The 27662-nt window shown below is 44.1% G+C and overlaps 1 protein-coding gene and 1 pseudogene across 1 annotated transcript; one reads left to right on the forward strand and one right to left on the reverse strand.

Moving 5' to 3' along the window:
- Window positions 1-268: 268 nt before the first annotated feature.
- On the forward strand, window positions 269-2868 carry LOC140346736 (uncharacterized). The gene is made up of 2 exons (XM_072432920.1): window positions 269-1047; window positions 2637-2868. The coding sequence occupies exons 1-2, from the start codon at window positions 314-316 to the stop codon at window positions 2866-2868; spliced, it is 966 nt and encodes a 321-aa protein (XP_072289021.1). The 5' UTR covers window positions 269-313.
- Window positions 2869-9707: 6839 nt separating this feature from the next.
- On the reverse strand, window positions 9708-9823 carry LOC140347642 (5S ribosomal RNA; annotated as a pseudogene).
- Between the last annotated feature and the right edge of the window lie 17839 nt (window positions 9824-27662).

Raw genomic sequence — 27662 nt, forward strand, 5'->3', positions numbered from 1 at the left:
TCCATGCGCTTAGGCACGCGGAAACGTGGAGACGAGCCGCACGCTGTTGCAGGTGAGCGATAGGTGTTTTATGATTGATACGTGTCAGGACAAATGATTTATCCACGCCACGAGGAAATAGGATAAAAAAAATTGCTGAAAAAATCGTCCATTCCACCTTTTTAAGATTTACAATTATTTGCATGTTTTTTTTGGTTTTAAATGAAACTGGTTTACAATTCTAATCCACTGCTGTTGTCCGTCTCTTCCTTAGGGCTTGCTTTGGGTTGCTTTTCTGGTATAATCACCACGGTTTCCATCCTGATTCGTAAACATGAACCCCTACACTGACGTCACATTTACTCACTATGACCTCAATGCCTTCTCTGAAGATGAGATCGCTTCTCCTCCATTTGCACCCGTTCCTCCCCTTAACGCTGCCCCTCTGCCAACTGACCAATCGGAAGATCTTCATCCCAACCACCTCCATCAAAACGAAGAATCAGAACTCTACAATCCTTATGCCCAGCCTTTGTATCCGACATTTGGGACCGTTCAAGACCATACTGCCCCCAACTACACGCCGGTCCAATCAGAAACTTTGGACAGGAAGGAAAACGCAAATGACTTCCTGTCAGCTGACCAAATGGACCAAACGGACCAAACGGACCAAACGGACCAAACGGACCAAACGGACCAAACGGACCAAACGGACCAAACGGACCAAACGGACTGCTCAAACTCTCACCGCCTGTCCATTGTCTCATCACAAAACCCGGATCTTGAGTGCTCCATCTGCTTCAGTCAGTTCAACAACGCCTTCCGCTGCCCAAAAATGCTGCAGTGCGGACACACGTTTTGCCTGGAGTGTTTGGCAAGGATGAATGTGAAGTCTTCGGAGCCGAGCGCATTGCTGTGCCCATTTTGTCGTGCCTCCACGCCTCTGCCCGACTTCGGACTGCCCAAACTCAGCACCGACCCCAACGTGCTTTCCTGCCTCCCCAGCTCCATGCAGCGAGTATACAGTGTGCGCTTTGTGAGGAACAAGGGCCGGCTGCAACTCAAGAGGTAAGGCAAAGACCAGACTGGGTCACTCATATGATCGCTTCTTGGTTAAGCCCTCCCTCCATGGTTTGGGCCGCCGATGCTCAGTTTTTGTTCTGGGCCTAGTTCTGGTTTAGTCTGTATTCAGGCCTAAATCAAACCAGGTTTATTTTTTATAGAGCAGTGACAGATTTTAGATTATTGTTCCCATAATACATGCTAAAAGTATCTTTTCTATAAAGTGTTTTGATTTATTTATTGATAGGTTTTATATGAAAACATTATAAGGTTTGTTATATTTAATGAAATTAAGTGTGGGTAAAACTGACTTAAGCTGCAGATTTTTGTTGTTTAGAGGCCTAGTCACTCGCTACTGATCAGATTCAATTAAGGCAGACCAATATTGCCGAAGAACCCTCTCCCTTGTATTGCTGGATCCCAATTTATTATTTTCTATTCTCTATAAAACAAATTAGTTTATTTGCAATAATAGATAAATGCCATTTGAAAATAAATGGATGCTTTTCATGTGAGCTGCCCGCGGTATCGTGAGTTCGATGCTCGACCTGTTTTCTGCAATGTTCTTGTCTCTGTTCATCTCCTCTCCATTTCACTCTGTAATGTCATGTCTAGTGAAGCCTACGGACTAAAAAATCCTTTAAAAAAAGAAATGTTTCTGTTGAGGCAGTGTTCTGAAAAGCCTTTTCTCTTTTTTTGGTGCAATAAAAATATAATTGTATCCCTTCTTGAACAAGAGAGTGTTCCATCAAAGGTTCAGTCCAGACTTTTCCTGAAATCCTGGTCTGAATTTATCTCCATTTCAAATTTAAGCCTCAATTTGTTCCATGAAAGAAGTAAGCCTGACTCTGACCAACGCTAACTCAGGCCTGAGGTTCAACCTGCGGGATGTGCTGCTGCCGGTGAATCTGGGGAGTCCAGATTTGTTTGCGTGTGGAGCTGTGCCCTCTCTGCATGTAAAAGTAGGCTAATTGCTGAAACTGAACTCTTTGTATGCAACGTGAATTGGCCAATCAAAAGGGAGTGAGCGACACAAGAGTGCGAGAGGAGACTGAGGAAGGATTAAGGAGGGAAAAGAAGTGGCTGAAAACTCTCCTCCTCAGGGTCCAGCTCCAAATCAGCATCTGTGCCTTCAGAAGCAGAAGAGCGGCTCCATGGCTTTACCTCACACAAAGAGCATTTTTTGCGGTATGGACCAGAGCCAGTGCATGCCAGAAGCATGTGACTGGTTATAAGAGTTTCACACAACTCAAATGTCATTTTTAAAGTTTATTCAGACAGAGGCAAATAGTTTAACCCAGTCGTGGGCTTGCACGGTCTGAATTCATGAAGCGTCTGATCTCTGCGACAAATTACATTTTTACTGTCTGATGATTACCTCTCAAATGAGAGAGGATTATTTGATTGAAAAAAACACACAATGCCATTTTTTTCTTCTTCTTATGAATATACCGTAATCTTAATACCGTAATCTATAACGACTGGTTCCCCCCCATCTGAATTATGTCATGATCATGTTTTAGAATCTGAAAATGACCAAAATATTCCATAAACCTGTCTGTTAGCCCTGATGCCTTCCCTGTCTCTCTCCTCAGGCCCGATGGCGCTCTGATTCCAAACACACGCTGCTCTCTGGACGTGGGGCTGCCCAGTCCGGTGCCCACCGGCACGGCGGGCAGAGAAAGAGGTGGAGTGGGCGGGGCCTTGTTTAGACTGTCAGGTCGTTCCTGCTGTAGGGCCTTCCTCCTCATGGCTGTCATCACCATGATCATCGTCCTCACCGCTGTTATCGTGTACCTGCTCGCCAGCTTCAAGAAGACGCAGTGAGGGCATTTCCTGTCCCGCCCGCAAGACCCAAGACATGTTACCTCTGTCATGTTAGCACGTGGCTAATGGCAATGGATATTTACAAAATCGCAGTGATAATGCGACAGGATCATTTAGAAAAGAAAAGGGTGTAGACTTCTTCCACTTCAGAAGAAAAACTTCTTCACTCTTAGAACGAGGTCAATTTTACCAAGGACCCAGATAAAATCTGTAAAAATTTTAAATCTTGTGTACATTTTCTGAAAGCCACTGCTAGAATTGCTTTGTCTTTGAATAAACCAGGGCCGTTTGCCTTTAGTCGATTAGTCGATTTATCGGTCCATGAAATCTTAATCCACCAAAATTTGTATTTGTTGCTTATTTTATTGGAATGGGTAAGAATTTGTATTTGTTGCTTATTTTATTGGAATGGGTAAGACTTGAGTGAATCATGAGTTTAATCTAGTTTTACAGATGGACACACTATTTACCAGTAGTTTTCTGTAAGAAATATTTGTAATTTTGGTATTGCAGGTGCATTTTGGATCAGTTACCTTGTCTGCTCACACAGCTTTTGTCAGCGCAATGCGTCACCCCTTTGAGTCGAGAGCATCCTTTAGTCTACTACAGCCCTAGATTCAACTACATCATCTTTGACAGCTCCGAGTTCTTGGAAATGTTTTTATTTTAGAAAAAATATCTACATTGTTTCAGCCTACTTGGAAATCTGCCAATACCAGGCAACTCTTAACCATCATATTAGAAATTAATTCTTATTCATTCAAGTTTAATTGTATGACGGACCATATGACGTCCTCGCTGCGTCGGTCACTTCCTGTTTTGTCAATAACAAAGAAAACTAGACTGTGGACTTTTGTTGAGTCAAGGCGCTTCATTCAAATCATATGCAAAGTTGGAACCAGTTACATTTTCGTGTTCCACAAACAGGACGATGCAAATACATCGGTTATTTAAGTCCATGATGCTGAGGACATAAAAGAGCCTGTGTTTTAAATGTTATTTGATTTATAACACTTGTTTTTATTATTTTTTTCACTGTAGGCACTTTTATAAAACATTTTAGATTTAATGATTATGGTCTGTAAAATAGAACTTTTATGTATTTAAGAAAGAGTTGTATTAAAATTTGAATGAATAAATAAATGCTGTTTTTGACGGATTTGTAATATTCAACATGTGAACAGTCTTCTTGTCTACATCTTTTTAAAAGTGTCCATAGTGGGATTCGTTGGGCAGAGAGGGGTTTAGGAGTAAATTTGAACTCAACCCTCAACATTTGCCTGTGTCTTATGGCGGCTGGTATCCAAGTGTTACATTACCGCCAGACTTGTCCTGTCAAATAAAGCCTTTGGGCCCAAAAAAATCTTAACAAAGAGAAGAACTCAAGACTTTATCCAGAAAAGAAGATTCACCATGGCAACCGTAAACGGTACAGGTCATCTGAACCTGGCCCATGCTTGGGACAGAAGTGTTGAGAGCATGCAGTGCCACTCCCATTACACACAGAACGTGCAGAGCTTGGGGCATGAAGTGTTCCGAGGGGCACCAATCTGACCAGGCAATTTGTGCTACAGCTGCACTGTTCCTTTTACAATAAAACCGGGAGTCTTCAGTAAGCATAGTCTGTCTTCAGAGTCTGTCTTTAGCTTTATCAATTCAAAGTAGGACTCGAGACTCTCCATCTGAGGTTTGGGGCAGGGGCAGCTACTCAAGCCACGGTTTACATAGGCACAGCTGGGAACTTCACATACATATTCTACAAAACACAAAGACCAAAACGAGTTCTAGATGATCAAAATTAGCCTCATTCAATTAGAAGAGGTGGCCCCACTGAACATTTCTCTTTAGGGCCCCTAAATGGCTTGCCGCGTCCCTCAGTGCATATATACATTGGTTATATGAAGGCACAATTAGGATTTCTACATCAATAAAAACAAAAACAGTTATTTACAGTGTTGTTCAGTGCTGTGAAGCTAGTTGAGTACCGGTATTTTTACATGAATCAAATTCAAAAAGGTATTCCATTAATTTACTGTTTGCATTTCCCAACAAATTTTAATGCATAAATTGATGTGTAAGATAAATGTAAAGTACAATATATGTCCAATCCAAGTAAAGCCTCTTGTCAAGTCCTTTAAGTGCATCTGTGAATGAGGAAGTGAACGGTCCAATCAGAGCACGCCGAGCCGACTGGTTAAACTCTAGTTTAGAGGAATATAACCTGCCCCAGACCAGGGGGCCTCATTTACAAAGCCTGCGTACCGCAAAACGAGTCCTGAAATATGGTAACTTGGTACTTATTTAAAAATGGACTGAATGTGAATGGACCTTCGCACAAACTCTAGGCGTATGCACGTTTCAGGGACGCGGCTCGGAGGCCACGGGAGCAGTGAGGATGTTTGGTGAACCTTTGAAACAGTTCATTTTCACTTCATTTCATTGAACTGAGAACATTTACAATGTGAAACGTGCACAAATGATCTGTGTGTATCACGATTATGTGTATGCGCAGTATGGCTGAAAAGATGTGCTCTCACGCTCACTCATGTCCAGTGATCCCAGTGTCACTTTGTGCTTTTGTGAAATGATTACTGACCACACATCTGCCCCACTATATCTGATCCACGGAAGAAAAAAGCGTCAAAAAATAATCGCACATAGGTCACGTGCATGAGCTTGTGGCTCCACTTGACCTTCTCGGAATCAGAATCAGAAAAGGTTTTATTGCCATTGTCAATGAACAGGATTCACAAACATAGGAACTTGTTTAGGTGATATGGTGCAACATAAAACAATGAACAATGATAAACAACCTATATAAGTCAAAAAGAAATAATTAAAATCTGCTATAAGATAAAAATAAAAATAGGCTATCAGATAAAAAATAAGAATATAAATAGGTTTACTATGTACACAAATCTACAGTTGAGTTTATGTAGTGCAGAAAATGAACAGTGCAGTGAGTGAGTGATTAAATTACAGTTAAAGTGACAGTGTTTAAGAAGTGTTCATGAGTCTAGCGGCAGAGGGAAAGAAACTGTTCTTATGGTGGGAGGTTCTGGTCCGGATGGACTGTAGCCTCCTGCCTGAGGGGAGTGGCCTCCTGCCTGAGGGGAGTGGCTCAAATTGTCCATGTCCAGGGTGAGAAGGGTCAGCTGTGACCAGCACGTCCCAGAGCCCTGGAGACGTACAGGTCCTGCAGAGATGGAAGTCTGCAGCCGATCACCGTCTCAGCAGAGCGCACAATGCGCTGTAGTCTCCGTTTGTCCCTGGCTGTGGCTCCAGTGTAGTTATATTATTTATTTGCACCGCTCTCTCGCTCATTGTGGCTAAACTAAAAACACAGATTATCCATGTGCTTGTTTAGGGTGCACAAAGCCATGTGTAAATTAAGATAATGTAAGATAAACGACATACATATGGGAAACACACTCAGTTCATTCATCTCAGGAACAGTAAAATGTGCTGTAGTGAACCAGACAGAAGACTTAAGATAAAGATAAATAAAATAAAATAAATAAATTGTCACATTTCATAGATCCTTTACAGTTCCTAAAGTCATAGGTGTGTGACTGAAGTTGATGAGCAGTGACTGAAGTTGATGAGCACTGATAGTCCATACTAGCAGTGTTATATTTATTTAAAAGAGTAACTGAAGTTGGCAGGAAGGAGTGCTTAAATGTTTTTGTTTTGGTGTCTAATGGTGTTTTATGGTGAAATGTAGGAGTGGAGGTGGGGTCCTGTGCGCAGATTTCGGACTGCAACTTTGAAGAAGAAAGTGCGTACGGAGGATTTTATAAATATGAATATTTTTTCTCGCATTTGGGTTTTGTTCGTATGTATTCTTTCAAGTAAAAGTCAAAGTCGTTTGACCTCGTTCAGCCTTCATCGTCCCCCCGCCACTTCTGATCGGCAGACTCAAGCCTCGTCACTCCCACTCTTAAAGCACCGGACCTGGGGGGGCCAAGCTTTTGCGATCGCTGCCTGGAACTCACTCCCTCTCCATATCAGGAACTCGGACTCGCTGAAATAGCCATGTTCTCAATGGTTATGGAATGCTGGAACAAACTTGCCTTTTTGTGGACTCTTTAAAAGAGCATGGCCCTTTGCCCATTTTTGTTTTGTTTGGCTTGTTGGTGTTTTGTTTATCAGCTAAGGTTAATATAATTCATGTAAACCCACTTGACATGCCACATATTGCTCACTTACCTAACACATTCCTAGTATAATTTATTATTCACCATGAGTTTATCGTCATGGTGAAGCTAAAAACAACTAGTGGAATAAGAATCAATTGTGGAATCTGCCAGTAGTTCTGCTGCGGCCATTATCTTAAAATAGTGTGTGAAAATGTGAGGTGGTCTATGCTTTCTATCTCGTCGCTTGTTGGTGAAAAGTGAAGTTTGCACGTATTGACAGCCTGACAGGCTCAATAAAACCACTAGAGGACGTTCCAGGATAACATACACCACAACCCTTTCTATGGCCAAGTTTTGAACTAAACATTCATAAATATATTAATATGAATACAAAATTAGGATAATAATACAAAGGTTTTGAGTATGTGGTTTACTTTATAAGCACATACTCAAAACTTTAGTATTGAATAAAAAAAAAACATCAATTGTATTTTAACAAAGTTAAAATAAGCCCTTTATGACAAGTTTAATAATGAGGCCAGTTACGTCACTCAGATGGGCATTACCAGGGCCTCACCCTGGAGCCAGGCCTGGGGTGGACGCTGGACGGCAAGCGGCCCGACTGGCCCGGCTGGGCACAGCCCAAAGGATTGACGTGGGGCCATCCTCCCATGCACTCACTGCAGGAGGATCCGTAAGGGGCCGGTGCAGGGTGATCTGGGCGGCAGTCGACGGCGGGGACCTCAAAGACTGGATCACTGGACACAGAAATTGGCTCTAGGGACATGGAACATCACCTTACTGGGGAGGCCATGGAGGAGGACTATCGAACGGCCTCAAAGAAATCCTGGCAAATCATCCAACACCTCAGGATGGGGAAACAGTGCTTCACCAACATAGGGCAGGTGAAGACTTGTTGACTTCGTGTGCGGACGTGGAAGGGATACTTTGAGGACCTCTTCAATCCTGCTGTCACGTCTCCTGAAGAGGACTTGAGCTGAAGTCACTGAGGTTGATACGTCTCTGCAACATCGCGTGGCGGTCCAGGACCGTCCCTCTGGAGTGGTGGTGCCTCAAAAAGGGGGACCGGAGAGTGTGATCCAATTATAGAGGGCTCACACTCCTCAACCTCCTTTTTAAAGTCTAGTCCAAGGTACTGGAGAGGAGAATCCGACCGATAGTCGAACCTCTGATTCAGGAAAAGCAGTGTTGTTTTTGTCCTGGTCGTGGAACACTGGACCAGCTCTCTCCATTCTCTCCATCAGGTGCTCGAGGATTCATGGGAGTTTGCCCAACCAGTCCACATGTGCTTTGTGGATCTGGAAGATCTGGAAGATCTGGATCTGGCCAAGTGGAGGAGTTCAAGTATCGCAATCTTCTTCACGAGTGAGGGAAGGATGGAACGTAAAATTGACGGGCGGATCGGTGCAGCGGCTGCAGTGATGCAGTCGCTGTGTCGGACCGTTGTGGTGAAGAAGGAGCTGAGTCGAAAGACAAAGCTCTCGATTTACCGGTCAATCTACATTCCTACCCTCACCTATGGTCTTGAGCTTTGGATGATGACCGAAAGGACAAGATCACGGATACAAGTGGTCGAAATTAGTTTCCTCTGCAGGGTAGCTGGACGCTCCCTTAGAGATAGGGTGAGGAGCTCGGGCACATGAGGGGAGCTCGGAGTAGAGCCGCTGCTCCTCCACGTCGAGAGGAGCCAGCTGAGGTGGCTCAGACGTCTGTTCCGGATGCCTCCTGGGCGCCTCCCTGGGGAGGTATTTTGGGCATGTCCCACTGGGGAGATGCCCCGGGGAAGACCCAGGACATGCTGGAGGGACTATGTCTCTCGGCTGGCCTGGGAACGCCTCAGGATCCCCCCAGAGGAGCTGGAGTAAATGTATGTTGTAGGAAGTCTGAGAGACCCTGCTTAGACTGCTGCCCCCGCGACCTGGCCCCGGATAAGCGGAAGAAGATGGATGGACTGGAGGTGTCTTCCAAACCAAAAATATGAAAGGTATTCCTCAAAGATTCAAAATACAAATGTTTGAACCTGAACTAAGAGGGAAATATTTGAGGCAAAAAGACGTATTCAAGAATATGGACACGACCCTCCAAAAAAGCAAAATGGAAAATCGATGGTAAATTCTTGTTGTGAATCTATTTCTGTTTTGTGATTCAACCTAAACATAAAAATAGAAATCCCCCAAAATTTTATTTTTCATGAGATTTATTCTATTTGAAAACAAAACTTTTATCCCTCTATCCTTCTGTCTGGAGTAGACTCTAGCTGTATCTACAGTATGTGTCTGTCTTGAACGGCCAGTACAGGCTGGAATAGTCCTGGTGCTTCTGTCCTGGTTCAGTCCTACTTCTGTCCTACTTCTGTCTTGGTTTAGTCTTGGTTCACAGGGCGCGCACTGGGACAGTTCTCCATGTGCATGTTGACTGTTTGATTGTGCTGTCTTACCCTTTTTGTTGTATTGCACATGGGATCTGTGGATCTGCACTATTTGCAAGGGAAATATCAACTGTACATGCCCTGCACAGTACTAGATCAAAATATTTGTCAATAAAATTATCTATTTAATCATTATCATTACAGTGTATTTATATAGCACTTTTCCACTTTCAAGGCGCTCGAAACACTTTTACTAGGCAATGTGGGTGTTGTGTCTTGTCTAAGGTCACAACAACGTTTCTTCTAGCGCCCCATTGTGGCACCTGGTGTTCCAGCAGTCTCCAGTCCAGTACTAACCAGGCCCTGGCCTACTTAGCTTCTGAGAGCTGATGAGATCGGGTAATGGTAAGCAGGTATGGCCACAGTGTAATTCCAATTTATCAATGATGTTGGGTCAAATGCACAGGACAAATTTCCCCACGGGGACGATAAAGTGTAAAGTGTACCTTAAGGTGTGCCCGGCTTTTATCAAGGTCATGGCTGACAGCTTACTAATCCTAAAGTTATTGTAAATTTTTTATGACACATTTCCCAATTGCTCCTCCTTACATTTACCCCAAAACATGTAGATGGGATTTGCACTGCTGTCACATATAGTTGGAGGGAATCTGACAGCAGAAGCCTGTCAGCTTCACAAAGAACCGAGGCATTTAACCGAGGCCTGTAGCGGCCACCAAAAGACAGCGTGAGTTCAGCTAAAGTTTGGGAACCTTCTGTGTGATGCATGATTTTAATTAATGGCGGCGAAGTGTATTACCGATATCAACCTTTGAAATTTTAGTCCCACCTTTCTTTAGGTGATTGACCAGCTCCTCCCGTGTACTTCTGGGGTGATTCCTCACCTTTCAAATCAGTGATACCCCACGAGGTGAGACCTTGCATGGAGCCCCAGGCCGATGGAGGGTTAGTCAACCAATAATATTCACACACTGTTCACTTTCTCCACTATTTCCGACCATCTGCACATTTTTGTGTAAATATCTGTGTACACACCAAGACCAAATTTATTTTTTACCTTATTTTATTAGTAAATTCTTGAATTCTGCATGCCATATTTGATTCTATAGATGTTGAATTGAAAGATTATTATTATTTTATTGTACATTGTTTTATGTTGCACTTTAACACCGAGACAAGTTCCAATGTTTGCAAACTGTGTTCAATGACAATGGCAATAAACAATTTCTGATTCTCTTTCTGATCTTTATCCTCTTCCAACAGTTGATCTTTTTTCACCAAGCTGCTTGCCCATTGCCCGGAGCCCTTTCCTGCCTTGTGGAGGTCTACAGTTTAGTCTCTAATGCCCATGGCAGTAGGTGGAGTCTGACTGATTGTGGGGTGGACATGTGTCTTTATGCAGCTAACAAGCTCAAACAGGTAATTTAAATTAATAAGTGGAGAAGAGGTGGACTTTTAAAGACAAACTAACAGGTCTTTGAGAACACGAATTCTTGCTGATTGGCAGATGTTCAAATACTTATCTGCTGCAATAACATACAAAAAGATTATTTAAAAAAATCATATAATGTGATTTCCGGATTTTTTTAATTCTATCTCTCACAGTGGTAATGCACCTATCATGAACATTTCAAAACTGTCCATAATAAGTGGGAGAACTTGCAGGGTTTCCTCACTGTACATAGCCTAACCCTTTGACAAATAGTTACAAAGAGTTGGGCATAAACAGGCTACAGTGGCAACAATTAGAGTTCTATTTCATCCCTACTGACCGCCAGAGGCGGTGCATAAAGCACTGGATGATCATCCTTGCGCATACACAGGTCGAGAATTAATAACAAAAAAGTCACCTTTGACCCCCGATGGCTCACATGAGTCTATATAGTCACGTGACACCGGGAGCTCAGTCCCTTTTCACCTTCTCGCATGCAGGTTGTATATGTGGTTGTTGTTCGGATAATATTGCTGTTTTCCCACAAAGTTTGGTTTGTTTTGCCGCTTGTAGCCTGTTAGCCCTGTGACTGTGGTACAGTAGGTGCAGCGAGTTCGCTCATCCTCCTGGGGCTGCACAAGCGTGTCGGACCTGCTGAAATGAGGAGGTATATTTACGTTGTTTTCTACGACTGATAGTCGTAGAAACGTGCTAAAGCCGGATACAGCCACGTGGCTTTAAGTTCTAACTATAGCCGTGTTCGGATCATTAGTTCAGAACTGCTTTGTTTTCAGCCGGTTACACACCAGCGGTGGCGTTTTCGGCTCGACCTGGTTGTTCCTGTAGCTGGTTTTGTGTTTACATTAGTACATAGTACATAGTGGCATGCTCAGCTCATCTGACCCCGCGCGTCTCCTTCACATAGCGGGTCATTAGTGGCGTTCCCTGCTCAACCTGACCCCGCTGCACCCCTCTTACCGGGGTAGAGGTTTTATATCTTAGAGTCGCTAGTGGCGTTCCGCTCGATCCGACTCTGTTTTGGCTCCGGTCTTATCATGCTGGAGTCCCTGTGTTGCCGGTCCTGTCTGGCACCGCTGCAGCCTGACGATGGGCTTGATCTCTGCCCTGCTTGTCTTGGAGTGGATCATCTTCGGGAAGCACTCTCCGATGATGCTTGCTCCAACTGTTCAGTTATGCCGCGGTCTGTGCGCGTCGCGCGCTTGGCGGCTTTTGAGGACACTTCAGACTGGTTGTTTGTGGCGCCTCCGAGTCAATTACCGGCTGGCCAGACTGGGGGCCGCAAGCGGCCGTCCACGGCTACTCAAGGCGGCCCCCATTTAAGAAAAAGAAGGGCCCCGGGAAGTTAGCGGCGCAAGCACATGTGACATGTGAACTGGCCCAAATGAGGGCAGTTATCCAGAACCTCCAGACTGATGCCAGTTGTGGTGGCACAACGACAGGAGGGGTATGACACAGCCTCAGCATATGATGACGTCATATCTGTGGCTGCTTCAGACACTCAGTTTCAGCTGGAGTCTGACCTTCTGAGCTCCAGAGTTTCAGAATCTGGCTCACTGGCCTCTGCCGGCTCTCAGGCCGACAGTGATGACACTGTCACAGCGGCTTTACAGACTGCATTTTCCCGCTTAAAGCTGGATGTTCCGCGGGATGAGGCGGCACCCTCTAGCGCCTTCTTTCGGCGCCAGGCTGCAGCGTCTCACTTTGCAGTTTCTCCCTCTGAGGAGTACATTAAGGAAGGCATTTTCAAGGCCTACTTCAGATGGCAGGGTCTTGGCATTGATGCAGGATCCTCAGAAGCTTGGCCTGGGACATATGCCGGCAGTGGCTATTGCCTCCCTCATCGTCCGTCGAGACTTTACGGACTAATGCCCGGTGTCCACGACCACAGTGCCGGGTTACAGACGACCTTCTGTGTAAGGCGTATGACATGGGAGCTCGTATGGGTCGCATTGGGAACTCCTTGTCTCATTTGAGACGGTGCTGGTGGACCAACCAACACATTGGCTGGTTGATGCCTCCTTGCAGGCTTTCGCCCTCATGTCAAGGTAACTAGGGGGCCCTCGCCGCCAAGTATGGCTGGCACAGTCTCCGCTCTCTGAGGCCAGAAGGAAGACTTTGAGGGGTGTTCCAGTTCTTCCTGGAGAACTATTTGGCCCGGCCGCCCTGGAGGCTCTAGAGCGCACGGCCCAGGCTTGCCGTACACGGCAACAGTTGGCGGGGCTTCATAGGCGTGGGTCTCATCGACCAGCTCAAGCTGCCCCTCCCGTTTCTTCACGGAGGTACACACCATCGCTCCATCACTCCCCCGTTCATGGCTCGGACTTGCAACAGGCCCCAAGGTTTCGTCCGTCCCGCGCGTCCCGTTCCTCACAACCCGGCCGTCGCCCCCACAAGCCTGTGGGGGGTCGAGGGTCCTCCAGATGCACGGTTTATCGCATTATCGCGTTATCGCATCGCAAAATGCGACGCAATTTCTCTCAAATCCGTCAGAAAAAAGGACTTTTGTATCGCAGCTTTTGCGATACAAAAGTTTGTGTTCAATTGTATAACCAAAGCGCCTAAAAGTACTGATCAATCGTCAATCGATCGTCAATAACGGCCTGACACATGTAGGACGCTGTGTTGTCATGACGAGTCCCGCTGCAACTCAGATCGCGAGTCTGAAAGCGGGAGGAGCCACGTGCGGTAAAGTTAGCGTCAGATTCGGACTTCAAGACTTCAAATTCGGAGGTCAATAGCTCCTAAACGGAAAAGTCTTTGCAGATCATTCACATGCCAAAATACTCATATTTACACTGCCAAGTGACTACAACCTCGTTTTTAACAATCAGATGCGTACTTTGGGCGCAGCGAATTGCACGGCTCCGAATGCGCAGCCGGAGCCGAGACGAGACGTTAATAGCTGGAATGGAACGTCAAATAGAGCGGTACAATTTGAATAACACAATAAATACACCATGATGGACACCACAGCAACCTTTATTTTTCCATCAGAAGCTTAACACATATTTTTTGTGAGTGTAAAGACACTTAATATATAAATGAGACTCCTGTAAATAGTCATCTGATTGATGATGATATCGAAGAAAGTTGTAAATAAGTTAATCTAACTAGGTGTTAATTAATTTGTTCAACAACTAATTTTATTTGCAAATTCTCTTCCCTACGTCTTGTTCCTAGGCCTCTTGGGCAAGCTGACAGCGGCCGCAACGGTGGTTCCTCTGGGGCTGCTGTCTTTGCACCCCCTTCAGATGTGGCTCAACAGCCTACATCTGAACCCCACACGTCAGGATCACAGGCGGCAGCGGTTACCCGTATCTCCTCAATGCCGGGTGTCTCTATGCAGGTGGTGGAACGAGGCCTTTATGACGCAGGGCGTTCCGCTGGGGCCTCTTCCTTCTAGACGGGAGGTTGTGCTGGAGTTCTTGGCTGTCGAGCTAGCGCTGCGCCATTTCTTGCCACGCCTGCGCGGCCGTCATGTCATGGTACGGTCCGACAACACCAGTGTGGTTTTTCACATAAATCACCAGGGCGGCACTGGGACGGTGACCCTGTTCAGGATTGCACAACGGGTCCTGACTTGGGCTACCCCGCGCCTTGCCAGTCTGAGCGCTGTTCACATTCCGGGGGTTCGGAATGTGTCCGCAGACTTCCTGTCTTGCCATCGGCCGCTGCAGAGGGACTGGCAGCTTCACCCAGAGGTGGTGAGGGACATTTGGGAGACCTTCGGCAAGGCACAGGTGGATCTTTTTGCCTCCAGCGACGCGACACACTGCCCTCTGTGGTTCTTGTTGGCGGACAGGGCCAGCCCACTGGGTCAGGACGCACTGGCTCACGACTGGCCCAGGACGATGCTCTATGAATTTCCCCCATTCCCCCGATTCATCAGACACTTCTCAGGGTCCTTCAGGAGGGCCACAGTCTCCTGCTAGTGGCCCCGTTTTGGCCGGGGAGGACATGGTTTCCTCTGCTGCGAAGGCTCTGCTGCGGCACAGCGAGACGTCTCCCCCCCAGGCGGGATCTCCTCTCTCAACTAGGGGGTTAGATTCTGCACCCCAATCCCGAGCGCCTGAAGCTCTGGGTATGGCCGCTGCAGGGCCCGGCCTGACCTGTCAAGAAATTACACATGAATCAATGCTATTCCTTAACAGTCAGAGAACATGATTCAACATAGAATATTAAACGACACAGAAACGTCAGTCTTTGCATGGCTTGCAAGGAAGAGGAAGGCTTAGAAAAGTCAAGCTGTTGTAAGCAACCTGATGACTTTCCAAATTCACTCTTAGCATTCCTCCCTCTTACAAGTCTTTTATTAGAAATTTCATACATAATAGGCGGTTCACTTTTCTCATTGGTCTGCTCCACATCAAGCATTTTACTTTTACAACTGTCTCTGGTATTGTCTTTAGAGATAAGAGCTTTGGGGGATGTTTACCTATTCTCGTCCCTGGGGACAATATGGGAGTAAACATTCCTCACAGCTGCTTTTACAACATCTTCACACTCACACTTCATTTCACCTCCTCTTAGGCTAATGATGCAGATAACATTTAACACACAAATATAATTATATATTTACCTTTTATCACACCTTCTCGAGGTACGCCGGGGAGATTGGGAACACAATAAGCAATACTCGTGCTCAGTCTACCCGTCTTCTGTATTCCTGCAAGTGGAAACTGTTTGACGCCTGGTGTCGCAAAAGCGGTGAGGATCCAGTGCATTGTGCTGTGTCAACGGTGCTTGCTTTCCTGCAGGAGCTACTTGGGCAGGGGCGCTCTCCATCTACCCTGAAGGTATACATTGCCGCAATTTTTTGTTGGCATGTGGGGTGGAATGGATTCTCGGTTGGCCGTAACCAAGATATTTCCCTTTTTCTAAAGGCTGCCCGTCCACCCGCCAGTTCTGTGGTCCCGGCATGGGACCTGTTCCTGGTGCTGGAGGCGTTGCGATCCCCTCCATTTGAGCCCCTGTCGCAGGTTGACCTTAAATAGCTGTCAATGAAGACTGCATTCCTTCTGGCGATGGCCTCGGCAAAGCGGGTGAGTGAGCTCCAGGCTTTGTCCGTGGCAGACTCCTGTTTTCGTTGGCACCCCGACAACTCTGGGGTTTCCCTTTGGCCGAATATGAATTTCGTTCCAAAGGTGATTTTGTCGGCGGGGCACAACCGGCCGCTACAACTGGCACATTTTGGTGCGGGATCTGCCGCCGAACAGCTGTGTCTTGTCCGTGCGCTTGAGGCATACATATGCGACAGAATTGATACGCAAATCTGAGAGCCTGTTTGTTTGTTTCGCCGGCCCGCGCAAGGGCCAGGCTCTGTCCAAACAGCGCGCTGGATTGTTGATGTAATCACGGAAGCCTATGCTCGACCGTTGCCTTGCGGGGTCAGGTGCCACTCCACAAGGGGGCTCTCAATTTTGTGGGCCGCTATGAACGGGATGTCCTTGGACGTGATCTGTGCAGCGGCCTCCTGGACACCCGAATACCTTTGCAAGATTCTACAGAGTGAATGTGGTTTCTCCACAACCGCTGGAAGAGGTTCTCCGGCAACACTCTTCTGCGTCCCATTGAGGTATGGTTTTGTCTATTCCTCGGGACCCTGCTGGTATTCGTCATCAAGTGCTTTATGCACCGCCTCTGGAGGTCAGTAGGGATGAAATAGAACGAAAGTTACGACTGTAACTACGGTTCTATGAATGATTCATAGAACCGTAGTTACAGTCGTAACTTTCGATTTCATTCATTTTAATTTATGTCCCCTAAATAAAAGGATTGACATTAACCATACTTACAGATACATACAGATCTAACGCTCCAGACGCTCTGCTGCGTTCTCTCAGACGATGCACAACCTGAGTTGTGTTTTGTTTCAGTAATCCTGCAGATCAGGCTGCTCTGCCGCATACTGTTCCACAAGGCTCTTTTAAACTTTCCTCATGAATACATCTTTCATTCTTCAGTCACGTCAAGTGTTTTTATTGATGTAATGTAGAAAACACATTTTTACTGTGAGCCGTACTTGCCTCTCGACATATTGGACCTATAACTTGGTCTTGTGGTGTCACCTGGTTGACAAATTAAAGCCACACAGGGAACAATTTCAGGTAATAGCATATCCATAGAGACAAGCAGGTGGTACACAGGAACATTTACACTGATGCTTTGTATTCAATTATATACCAACACTTTTTGAAACTATTGTCCAAAGCATTCCACCGTAGCTCATTTAAGTTGACAGAGAAGACATTAAACTTTGTGCCAGTGTTTCATGTGGATAGGCCCAGTAACTGCAGAGATATGAACCATGAACCAGGTCAAAAGTCTGCATTTTGACAGTTTCCAGTCAAACAAACACCTTTGCTGTACTTCATGATGTTTAACTGGAGACCTAATTCTATACTAATGCTACTACTAATAATCATCATAATATTAATCACAGTTTTTTTTTCTTTGTATGTACAAACCACAAAGATAAGAGCTGACTCTGTTAGCTGCATTCTGCTCCAGGTCCAGCGGAGGGAGCACTGACTCTACTCTAAATGTGTGTCTCAGTGGAAAACGCAGCAGTGGAATGAGTTCAGCTAAAAATATACACAAGTATAAGTTCTGCTGCTAAATTTAAGTTAAAGTAAAAAGTAAAAAAGTCTGTGATTACTTTTGACTCTGGCCATTTACTGTCCCATGTTACTTTTATGTAATGTTTTGTTTTTGGGAACACATAAGCATGTTAACGCTGTGATTTACATGAATATGCACTGTCCCTACTACTCAAAGCAACTAGTTACAGATGACATTACAGATATTTTAGTAGCATTTTAGATCTGTGTTTTTATACAAAAGTTAATTCATGAAACAGTCCAAGCACAGGCGATGCAGTGCAGGGACGATGGGGACTATTAGTTTTGCTAATTAGAAGACTAGAATTTGACTCAATCACTCAAGTACTGGTAAAAGAAAATCCACTCAAAGAGCCTCAGTGTGGATGTGGTGGAGGAGTACAAGTACTTGGGGGTGTTTTTGGACAATAAACTGGACCTGAGCTGTCTCTACTTTCTGAGTCTACAGTGGCCAGTCTGCGGGTGAGGGACATTAATGGACTCAATAAGATCATCAAACTACTGAAATCTGTGCTGCTAAACCCTCTGCTAGAGTTTCCATGCAATACTCGGCTCACTTCTTCTTCTTTTTTTTTTCTATTAAGATTATCTTTATTTTTCAACTTTATAAACATTGGAAAGAAACGTGAAAAAACAAACAAAACAAAACAAAACCAGAAAGAAAAAGAAACATAAATCAAAAGGCAACCTACAAATCAATCAAAACTAAAAAACAAATGAACCCAAAACAAAAGTTCCACGTCCAATTTTTCCAAGTGCCTTATTCGCTGCTGCCAGGAGGATGCCCCATAGATAGCCGCCAACTGTGTCCATGGCTGGAGCCCTGAGGCCCAAATACATCCTGAATAAGTCCTGAAATCCAGTAGGATGGTGATGTCATAAATTGTCTGTAAGGCTTTGTTGATCTCTGTCCAAAACAACAGAGGTGAACAACAGGACAATCCCAAAACACATGATAGTGGTTTACTTTCTGCTGCCACATCCTCTCCAACAGTCTGCCTCCTGCTGCCACATCCTCTCCAACAGTCTTTGACATGGGCTTAGAAAGAAACGAGACACATTCTTACAGCAGAATTCCCTCCAAACATGAGAGCCTGTGGTTCTCCAGTGAAATGTACGTATACTTTACCATTCTTCATCAGCCAGGACAAAATCCCGAACGTAAATCCAATGTAATCAGTAGAGTGACTGCCCAGACTGTTAATACATTTATACAATTTAGATATTAATCCCTCTGAAAGCTCAGATGTATAAGCTTTAATGACGCCCAAAATCACGATTGAATTGTATCCAGACTTTAAATCTTAAGTTTTTGCTGTGAGGTATGACATTTTGAAGACAAGCAAGTTAAGATGTTAACATCTTTGTTTAGTTTGTATGTCCTGATCAGCTCCCTCCAGTTGTTGTGGGTGAACTTCTAAAACTGTACCCGAACATGTAAAAATGTAAATATGTTGTGAGGGCAACATTTTTATGTTACTGTTACACATTAACACATGCTTTTATAAATGTGCATACCAGGGGTTCATATATATATTAAAGATTTCTTGCATTTTATTCAATTGTGAAAATTTTATTGAATGTATTATTTTTATTCTATTCTTATTTTGATAACCGTGACTAAACTTTGGCACAGATGTTTAGAGAAAAAAAAGGAAACGCAGCTCTTACAATGAGTGCATGTGATTTTTCCTTCTCTTATTTGTGATAAAGGTTCGTTATCTCAGAGTAAAAAGTAAAATTTCCATTGCTGCGGGACTGAAGAATGTGTTTTTATTTTGGGCTGAGAACTTGATCATGTGTTCTCAGGTGAACCAGGTGTGCCCAGATAAATTTAGCTGGTCGCCTGGGTAACCGCTGTGTGTGTTGAGGGTGTGGTGGTTCCAGAAAAAATCTCACGCTGAAGTTACAAGAGAAGAGCAGGCACAGACAAGGAACTGTGCAAGACTGGCACATAGTTTAGGTTAATGAAAGTATGATTCTAATTCACCCTGGAGAGACTCAGACAAAAACAGAAAGGAGCATTTAGCAAACTTTTTACATGAGTTATTTGGTGCTCAGACCCCCGCAGAAAACATTGTGATTATGGGCGTGTCATAATAGAATTAAATCAGATGTCTTGCCCCAGGGCCTGGAGACTGGTGGTGGTAGATATGAGGAAGAGGCTTGAGAGGACGATGTGAGTGATGCAGAGGAGGAGATGGGGAGGTGGTGGGTCGCAGGCAGCTGTTGTAATTTATAAACCTTTAATATTGTAATGTTTTGTATTGGATAGTGTGGTTCAAGCTTCACATGCACACAGCAAATATATATCTCACTCTTGCTCTATCCTCTGTTCCAGACCCAAACATGACCATATTAGGAACTGACAGCGAAAGAACATCTTCATGTGTCAAGAAATTAGACATACACCGTTGCTATTCCTTAACACACAGAGAACACAATTCAACTTAGAATATGAAACGACACAGAAATATCAGACATTTGTATGGCAAGCTTGGGAGAAAACGCCGGGACGGGGTCACGCAGGCTGTTGTAAGCAGCCTACGTGACCCTCCTGCGTCTCACGCCGTTTTTTCTCATGTTGGTTGGTTTTATTAGATATTCTGGAATAGGCGGGTCACATTCTCATTGGTCAGCTTCACATCAAGGCACAGTTGGTAGAGATAAAGCCTTGGGTAATGTTTATCTAACTCCCCTGGGCTCTTGCACCCCTCCCTAGGATAAACATTCCGTTGCTTTACGATACCTTCACAAACAAATGCTGTCACATACCTGTTTTTCTCTTAGACTAATGATGCAGATAAAATATCACTATTATGCAGATAAAATACATCACAGAAATATAATAATATATTCACATTTTATCACATTTCCCTCCTGTTTATCAAAGCATTAGTCTACTCTCTCATATGCCAAACACATTACTCTTTTCAGTTTTCAACATGTCTTTCATATTGGTGTTAAAATTACACTTTTACACACAAAAAGTGATGCACATTTCTCAACATTGAACACACTCCTTTTCTCTCGGCCCACAACATGTTTACTGCATTACTGTCCTAAATTTTGAGTCAGATTGGTCAATCTCTGTAATTTGACAAACAGACAATTTATTCTGTCTATAATTTTGTGCGGTGTGATGGGAAATATAGAAGTATAAGCGGCAAGCCCTCAAACCCGCTGCTCTCTGGTCAGTCAGTTTGACTCGTCAGGGACCTCTGGACACCCCAATAGAACTACTACTGGGACCAGATTGTCCACTAACCTCTCGACCTTGACCCTGCGGTATGGTTCTGGGTGATGCTGGTCTTCATTATGACCATGGCTGGCCACAAAAGGGATACATAGGCACAATGTCCCACAAGTGTCCCCACACCACCATACATCCTCTCAGCACTGTGTGCCCACATCACTTGGTTTCTTAAGAGACCTTCTTCCGCTGCTCGCTTCGGTCACACCTTTGACACATATGAACTGGTACATTTCCCATCTCAATTCATAATCTCATTAACATTGCATGTAGTTATGTTGTAGCAGATAAAAAAAACTCTCTTAGTTAGTGCAAACAACAGTGGCTGTGGTGTAATATGCCATTGTGTTTCTTCAGCTACTGTCATGTCAATTGTACATTGTACATTATACATTATACATTTCATAACCTTTCATTATACATTTCATTATACATTATACATTTCATAACCTTTCATCAAGTTGATCACTTATTTTCTTCCCTCTATTTTCCAGGTCGGTGTATGCTTCATTTACCGGTATACACAGTTGTGACACACCATTGTATGTTGATCGATTGTCCCGATTGTCCGGTGCATAATTCAGGTGTTCAGCACCCATATTACCGTCATCGCTGTGATGATGATAACTCGTTGATTTCTTTTAGCAGAGCATGGTACTCTGCGCACCGTAGCCTCTGGCTCTCGTTCATCGTAGCAGAGTATAATGCTTTGCGCATCGTAGAATCAAAAAACGTGCACAGGTTTCTTAGTTCCAGGAGGGAACATTAGCTTCTCTTGGAAAAGTCTTTGTCCCGTAGCGTAGCATCGCTCACGCTAACTAGGCCCGAGGCCTGCTCCCAAGGCCTCATGGACCTTGCTGGTGGGGTCCTGGATGGAGGGTCGAGCTTCGAAAGAAACTCGGATGGAACTCGCTCTGGAGCTCGGATGGTACTCGTCTGTAACTCCCTGCTCTTTCCTTTTGTCTTTCCCCGCGGGGGTTTTGGCGCCGTGGCTTCAGCCAATCAGCATGCACGCTGGGGTCAGAGCTGATAAGGAGACGAGATCTGGCTTTAGGCCACAAGAGTTACACAAAAGGTAAAATTGTCCACAAAACAAGTTATGAAACAGTTAAAATGACATGTTAAACACGATATCACAATATGTACATGTAAAGTCATCTGGTGGACACATTTTTGCAATCTGATGATTGTCTATTAAAACCATTAAAACCGCATAGTCTTTCAGCGTTTTAGCGTTTGTCTTGGAGAGATCGTTACTCGCTGTAATCCAAAAGGAGTCATTTGATGAAAAGTTATTTTCAAAGTTCAGAGCGTCTCTGTTGTCATTATTACATCCTCTTTCTTCTGAGGGGTGTAAAACACGGGCAGTAGATAACACCTAGCCCGCATTCCTGTCACCATGGCAACAGGGGGAGGACATCTGCATATCCTACAATGCTTTGTCATAATACACAGCAGAAGGGAACATTTGCCACACAGACCGCCTGGTGGGACGTACACGTGACGGACAGACTGCTGCTGCTGGATTTGTATTAGCCTGTAATTGTCAAGGAATAAACTCGCTTAACTAAACAACCATGTCCTGTTTTGTTTTCTCAGATATAATGAATCCAATACAGCACAGACTGAAAGCGACCGAGTCAACTGCATGAGGGTTTGAATAGGGCAGACTGGGCGCTTATTGGGAGCAGAGGAGGTGCGCCATATCACTGGGAGGAGTAACTCGAGCGCGTTGATTGAGGCTGGAGAGCAGCTGAGCCCTGGTGTAGCAGTGGATGCAGATTGGGTGGAGTTAGGTCTTCTAGGCTGAACTTTCTCTAGCTTCTTTTCTCCCTGGAGAGACTCAAGCAGAAATAAGCACTTGGCAAGCTTATCACATGGGTTATGTGGTACTCAGACCCCCAGCAGAAAACATAATCAGCGTGCCATAATAGAAAAATCAAGGGTCTGCGCCGCTAAGTGGCCCTGATTGTCAAAAACTGATGCTTAAAGCCAGGAAGTAGAAGAGGCAGCAAAAGCTCAACTGACGGGAATGGAACGGCAGGGATGCGAGGACGCTATTGAGGCCTGTGGTCACGCTGTGGTCAGCCCAGTCTCATCTTATGTGCATCTCGTGTTGGGCTGTCAGTCTGTACCAGTTTTATGCAGACTGGGACAAGCACATGAATCTGCACGGTCCAGTCCCCTGACCTCGCAGTAACAGCTCCAACGCAGCGCAAAGAACTTTAAAGGCCATTTCATACTTCATAAGATGCAAGAGGTTTGTTTGTTTACCTAGGAATAAAGTTTGTTTCGGCTCTGGCATTCATACTTCAACAGAAGCACCGTAGTTGAACTCCTCTAGCCCCTCTAGCCCCAAAACCCAAAGACAACTTTCTATCAAAAAATAAAACAGTTTTTTAAGCATTTGAGCCTCTAATATATTTAGACTACTAAGACACCATAAACCAATTAAACACCCAAACAATTAAAGGCTTACCGCAAAAATCTACATTAGAACAGGGTTAAATGCTCACTTGTCAGTTTAGCAGAATATAAACTCTTTAAACCAGTTGTTGCTGTTTTTGTACTCTTCAGATCACTCTTAATCATTTCTCCCTGTGTCTATAACTTGCTCTGATCCACTGTGGTTACTCCCTTACCCAACATGCCTCAGTGCGTGCTTCTGTCTGGAGTTAGCTCCTCACGCTAACGTTAGCCTCAGGTCTGTGTGTGTGTGTTCCTGCCATAGCGTCAATTAGCTGTTAGCACGAACACATCCTCTCTGCTCCGCTCTGGTCCTCGGGTGTTTAGCGTTTCTGTGGAGACCCAAACAAACGACACACGAGCGCAGGGAACTCCCGGATCGGATGGAAACCGTCTGCTCACACGGGACAATCTGAGGACACGGCACTAAACCAGGATCATATTTTTGACTCAGTATCTAATATCATACAGCACTAATTAAATAAACGTGGCTCTTAATGAATCTGCAAGTTTATCAGTGTATAAATACTGGAGGGGACGCTGTAAGTTTGTAGTGTACATTTAAACTAAAACGCTATTATCGAGTGACCACAATAAAGACAAAATTGTCATGTTATTACTTGATAATATTGTAGTGACCTGCAGATGACCCCTGAGCTTTGCCATGGCAACATAAAATGCTGGACAGGTTTCGTTGCTATACAGCTCACCACCCCCTTTTGGAGGTCAGGGATTTATGACGTCTCTGGCACAAAGAGAAACTTTATACTTTGAAAGTTGGAAAACAAAGGTTTTCCTAAAATGCTTTCAATTTGAAACTGGATTGAAATTAACTCACTAAAGATACTTTACCCACATGATGTAGTTACTGTGTAAAATGTAAATGTAAAAATCTGTGAATGTCTTGAGGTTTAATCTGTGCATATTAATGGTCTACATATAGTACAATGAATTACCCATTCCCTCCTCAGGCCCCCCTGATCAGTCCTCCTGACTCAGCATGTGTGCAGATTGGCAGAACCTTGGTGCAAAACCAACCCCCCCAGGGGTCAGTAAGAGAGAGACACGTGAAGACCAAACGAGTTCCATCAAAAGGTCCATTAGGAAGGACCTTGGAGAAGGGCCCTACCCTGGCCTAGTGATGCTAAGCTAACATAGAGAACAAAGAAAATTCCATTGAGAGGCACGCCCGTGGAAGCCAACTTTACTCTCTTCTGATAAGTAATTCTGTGCCAGTCTTTGGATGCAATTAAATTGCACCATGCAAAGCCAAGCAAAGGACTTTTGCAACTTTTCAAGTCTATAACAACATTTGGACCAAGGACACTCTTCAAATCAGCCTCATTGGTGGACCAGTGCAATGGCCTTTTCGTTATCAGATGAACGTCTCAGAGCCAAGGAAAATGCAGCTCAAGTGGACCTGTCAGAGCCAGAGCCCCAGACCAAGCTCTCCAGTGTGACCCCGAGCTGAACCTTGGACACACAGGCCATCTCGGCTGGATCACAGCTGCTGCGCCTGTTTGTGAAGACACATATATTTCACAGTTTGGCTGATAATATCATCTTAGAGTCAACTTTACCTCTAACACACAATTAGATGGATCTAGAACAATTGTATCTAGTGTCTCCCTCTGTTAATGACTCATCTGCATATTCATTTTATAGTTCAATTTAGTTTTCTAAATTATCATGAAATCATATAATTATTTATTATTATTTAGAAATGTTTTAATACTTTGAACCATGTATTTTGTCATGTTTAATGTGCTCTTTTGTTGTTGCACTCATGGCAGCACTGGTGACTTTAGCATATGAGCTCCTTCCTCCAAATGATGGAAGGACTTTATATGTTATGCTTATTTGAATCACCACTTATATGTGCACTGTAGTACCTGTAATATCCACCCGGTGTCTGCCCTCTGACACAGTTGTGATGTTGTCATACTTGGAGATGCATGACTTTCTCTGAGGCTTTAACCCACAAACTCAGTGTCTCTGTGCAGAATGTGTCTCCTCTTCAGGTGCTCTCTGCTTCACGTACACATTCCTCCACACTCCATCACATGAACACTCCTTTGTGTGAGCGCCTCTGTATTATGTGCCATTATCAGGTTCCACAGCTCTGACAGTCACGACACAGTGAAATCTGAGCTGCTCTAACAAACAGGAGTTACAGAAATATCAACATGTTTGAAAAGGTCAATGAGTCAAACCCGTTTAGTCTGAAAGAACTTTTTTTTTGTATACCTGCATGTAGACTAAAATGTTCTACAGTAAGGCAACATTTATTCCAATATTATTTTTGGTTAATCTCTTAAAAATACCTTAAAAAAACATTGTTACTGGGAGCGGACTCGCCTCCTCACAGACCTGACCTATGACCAATGGCTGGCGGCATCAATGCAATCAATGATCTCCTTGGAAACAAGAGGATCACTCCATGGGGTAAAATGTGTCTTCTCAATTCAATGTATTTTTATAACGCCCAAAATCACAACAGCAGTTTCCTCGATGGGCGATCTGCATCTGCCCCGTCCTTCAAGATGTGAGTCTGATCACTGGTTTCATCCTTTCATCCTCATCTGGTTTCATCTGGGAACATTCCAGGCAATGCAAGAGATGTGGTGGCCAAACTCTCATCAGAAAAGTTACAAAGTACACCTTTAAGAGAAGACTAAAATCTGAACTTTAAACGATCCAAACATCTTCTGGGTTTCAGAAGGTGTTTGTGGAGGTCAACTTTAACACAGAATGAGAGCTCATGGAGACATTTGGGAGGTTTGGGTCTTACAGACAACGTTAAATGATGTAGAACTAGAACTAGAATCTATGGGATTTGATGTTTGCTTACAAATTAAATATAGATTCAGTTGTGATGATTCTTGCTGCACTAAATACTAATAACAGTGGGATTATCTCTGGGTTTAAGCAGTATTTTCCTTCTTGTTGACGTTGAGAATGGGACAAAGCACGGGACAAACTGGTGACGCAGGTTAAACAAATGCCGTGAGCTTTGTGGCTATTTTTACTGGAGTTTGACCTGTCACGCACTGGGAGTCGAACCCGCCGTCACCGCCGTCACCGCCGTCACTGCTGTCACCGCCGTCACGCTCCATGTTTACAGAGGACACACTGAGAAAGGGTAAAACTGTTTCAAAACACGAGAATGGAAAGAAACAAAAGAATGCAGATAAGTTAGTCAAGAACGGTTTCAAAACACAAATATGAGAACGGAAAGGAACAAAAGAACGCAGATAACTTACTCAACAACTGTTTCACATTAAAGTTGGTAGGCCCTAAATATCAGACAAAAGGGTCCAAATCAAGGACTGAAGCAGGTTCAAACCAACCAACCAACCAACCTTTCAACTAACCAACAAGCCAACCAACCAACCAACCAACTAACTAACCAACCAACCAACCAACTAACTAACTAACTAACTAACTAACAAACTAACCAACTAACCCACAAAGCAACCAACTTATCAACTGATCAACCAACAAAGCTTCCCCAGTTCAATCAAGTTAGCGATAAATATGGCTTTTTATTTTTCCTTCAATCTTTTAATGTACTGTACTTAATTTTAGTTTCATAATGTTTACCAATGTCTAGCAATTGCTGTGAAGTACCACAATAAACCACAACAAAACCAGGCCTAAACCAGGTTTAACGCAGGACTAACACAGGTCTAAACCAGGCCTAAACCAGGTCTACACACTGTCACCAGTATCATAAAATTCAACTAAATATAGTTACTTGATTGACGATAATTAAACGTATTTTCCGTTGTATTAAATTTAAACCTTACAAAACTTTTTTCAACCCACAGAAAGAATAAAGGATCAATATGAGTAGTTTGAAACCCATTGAAAATCACTCACATTTCTAAAGCAGCCAGACCTCTGCGGCTGCACTGAGTGAAGCAGTGGACACCTGTCATGTTAATGTCGAAGTTCATTTATAACGCACACTTACAACTTAAAAGCCCAAAGTTATGTACAGCAAAGTGCAATAATACACCAGTGACACATAAGTTACAGTCAATTAAAAATACCCTAATAAAAGATAAAGGCCAAGATAGAAAAGGTAGGTTTAACAAACATTTAAACTGCTCCAGTGTCTCAGCAGCTCTAACATGCAGAGGTGTGTGTAGTGGGGTGGCGAACCCCTGTGCTTCACGAAATAAAAAGTAACTGACTTATAAATATGACCCTGGTTTAGCGCTGTGTCCTCAGATTGTCCCGTGTGAGCAGACTGTTTCCATCTCCTCTGGGAGTTCTCGTTTGTTTGGGTCTCCACAGAAACGCTAAACACCCGAGGACTAGAGCGGAGCAGAGAGGATGTGTTCGTGCTAACAGCTAATTAGCCCCGTGGTAAGAACACACACACACACAGAGTCCTGAGGCTAATGTTAGCGTGAGGCGCTAACTCTAGACAGAAGCAATTTCAAGAATG

Source organism: Eucyclogobius newberryi, unplaced genomic scaffold, assembly GCF_026437365.1.
Source record: "Eucyclogobius newberryi isolate DKJ021-1_F unplaced genomic scaffold, fEucNew1.0.hap1 SCAF_6, whole genome shotgun sequence".
NCBI classification, from domain to species: domain Eukaryota; kingdom Metazoa; phylum Chordata; class Actinopteri; order Gobiiformes; family Gobiidae; genus Eucyclogobius; species Eucyclogobius newberryi.

Excerpts from the sequence above, each read along its gene's own strand:
- LOC140346736 (XM_072432920.1), top strand. The coding sequence starts at position 314 with ATGAACCCCTACACTGACGTCACATTTACTCACTATGACCTCAATGCC. Across the intron at positions 1,048-2,636 it reads GGCCGGCTGCAACTCAAGAG|GCCCGATGGCGCTCTGATTC; the intron begins GTAAGGCAAAGA and ends CTCTCTCCTCAG.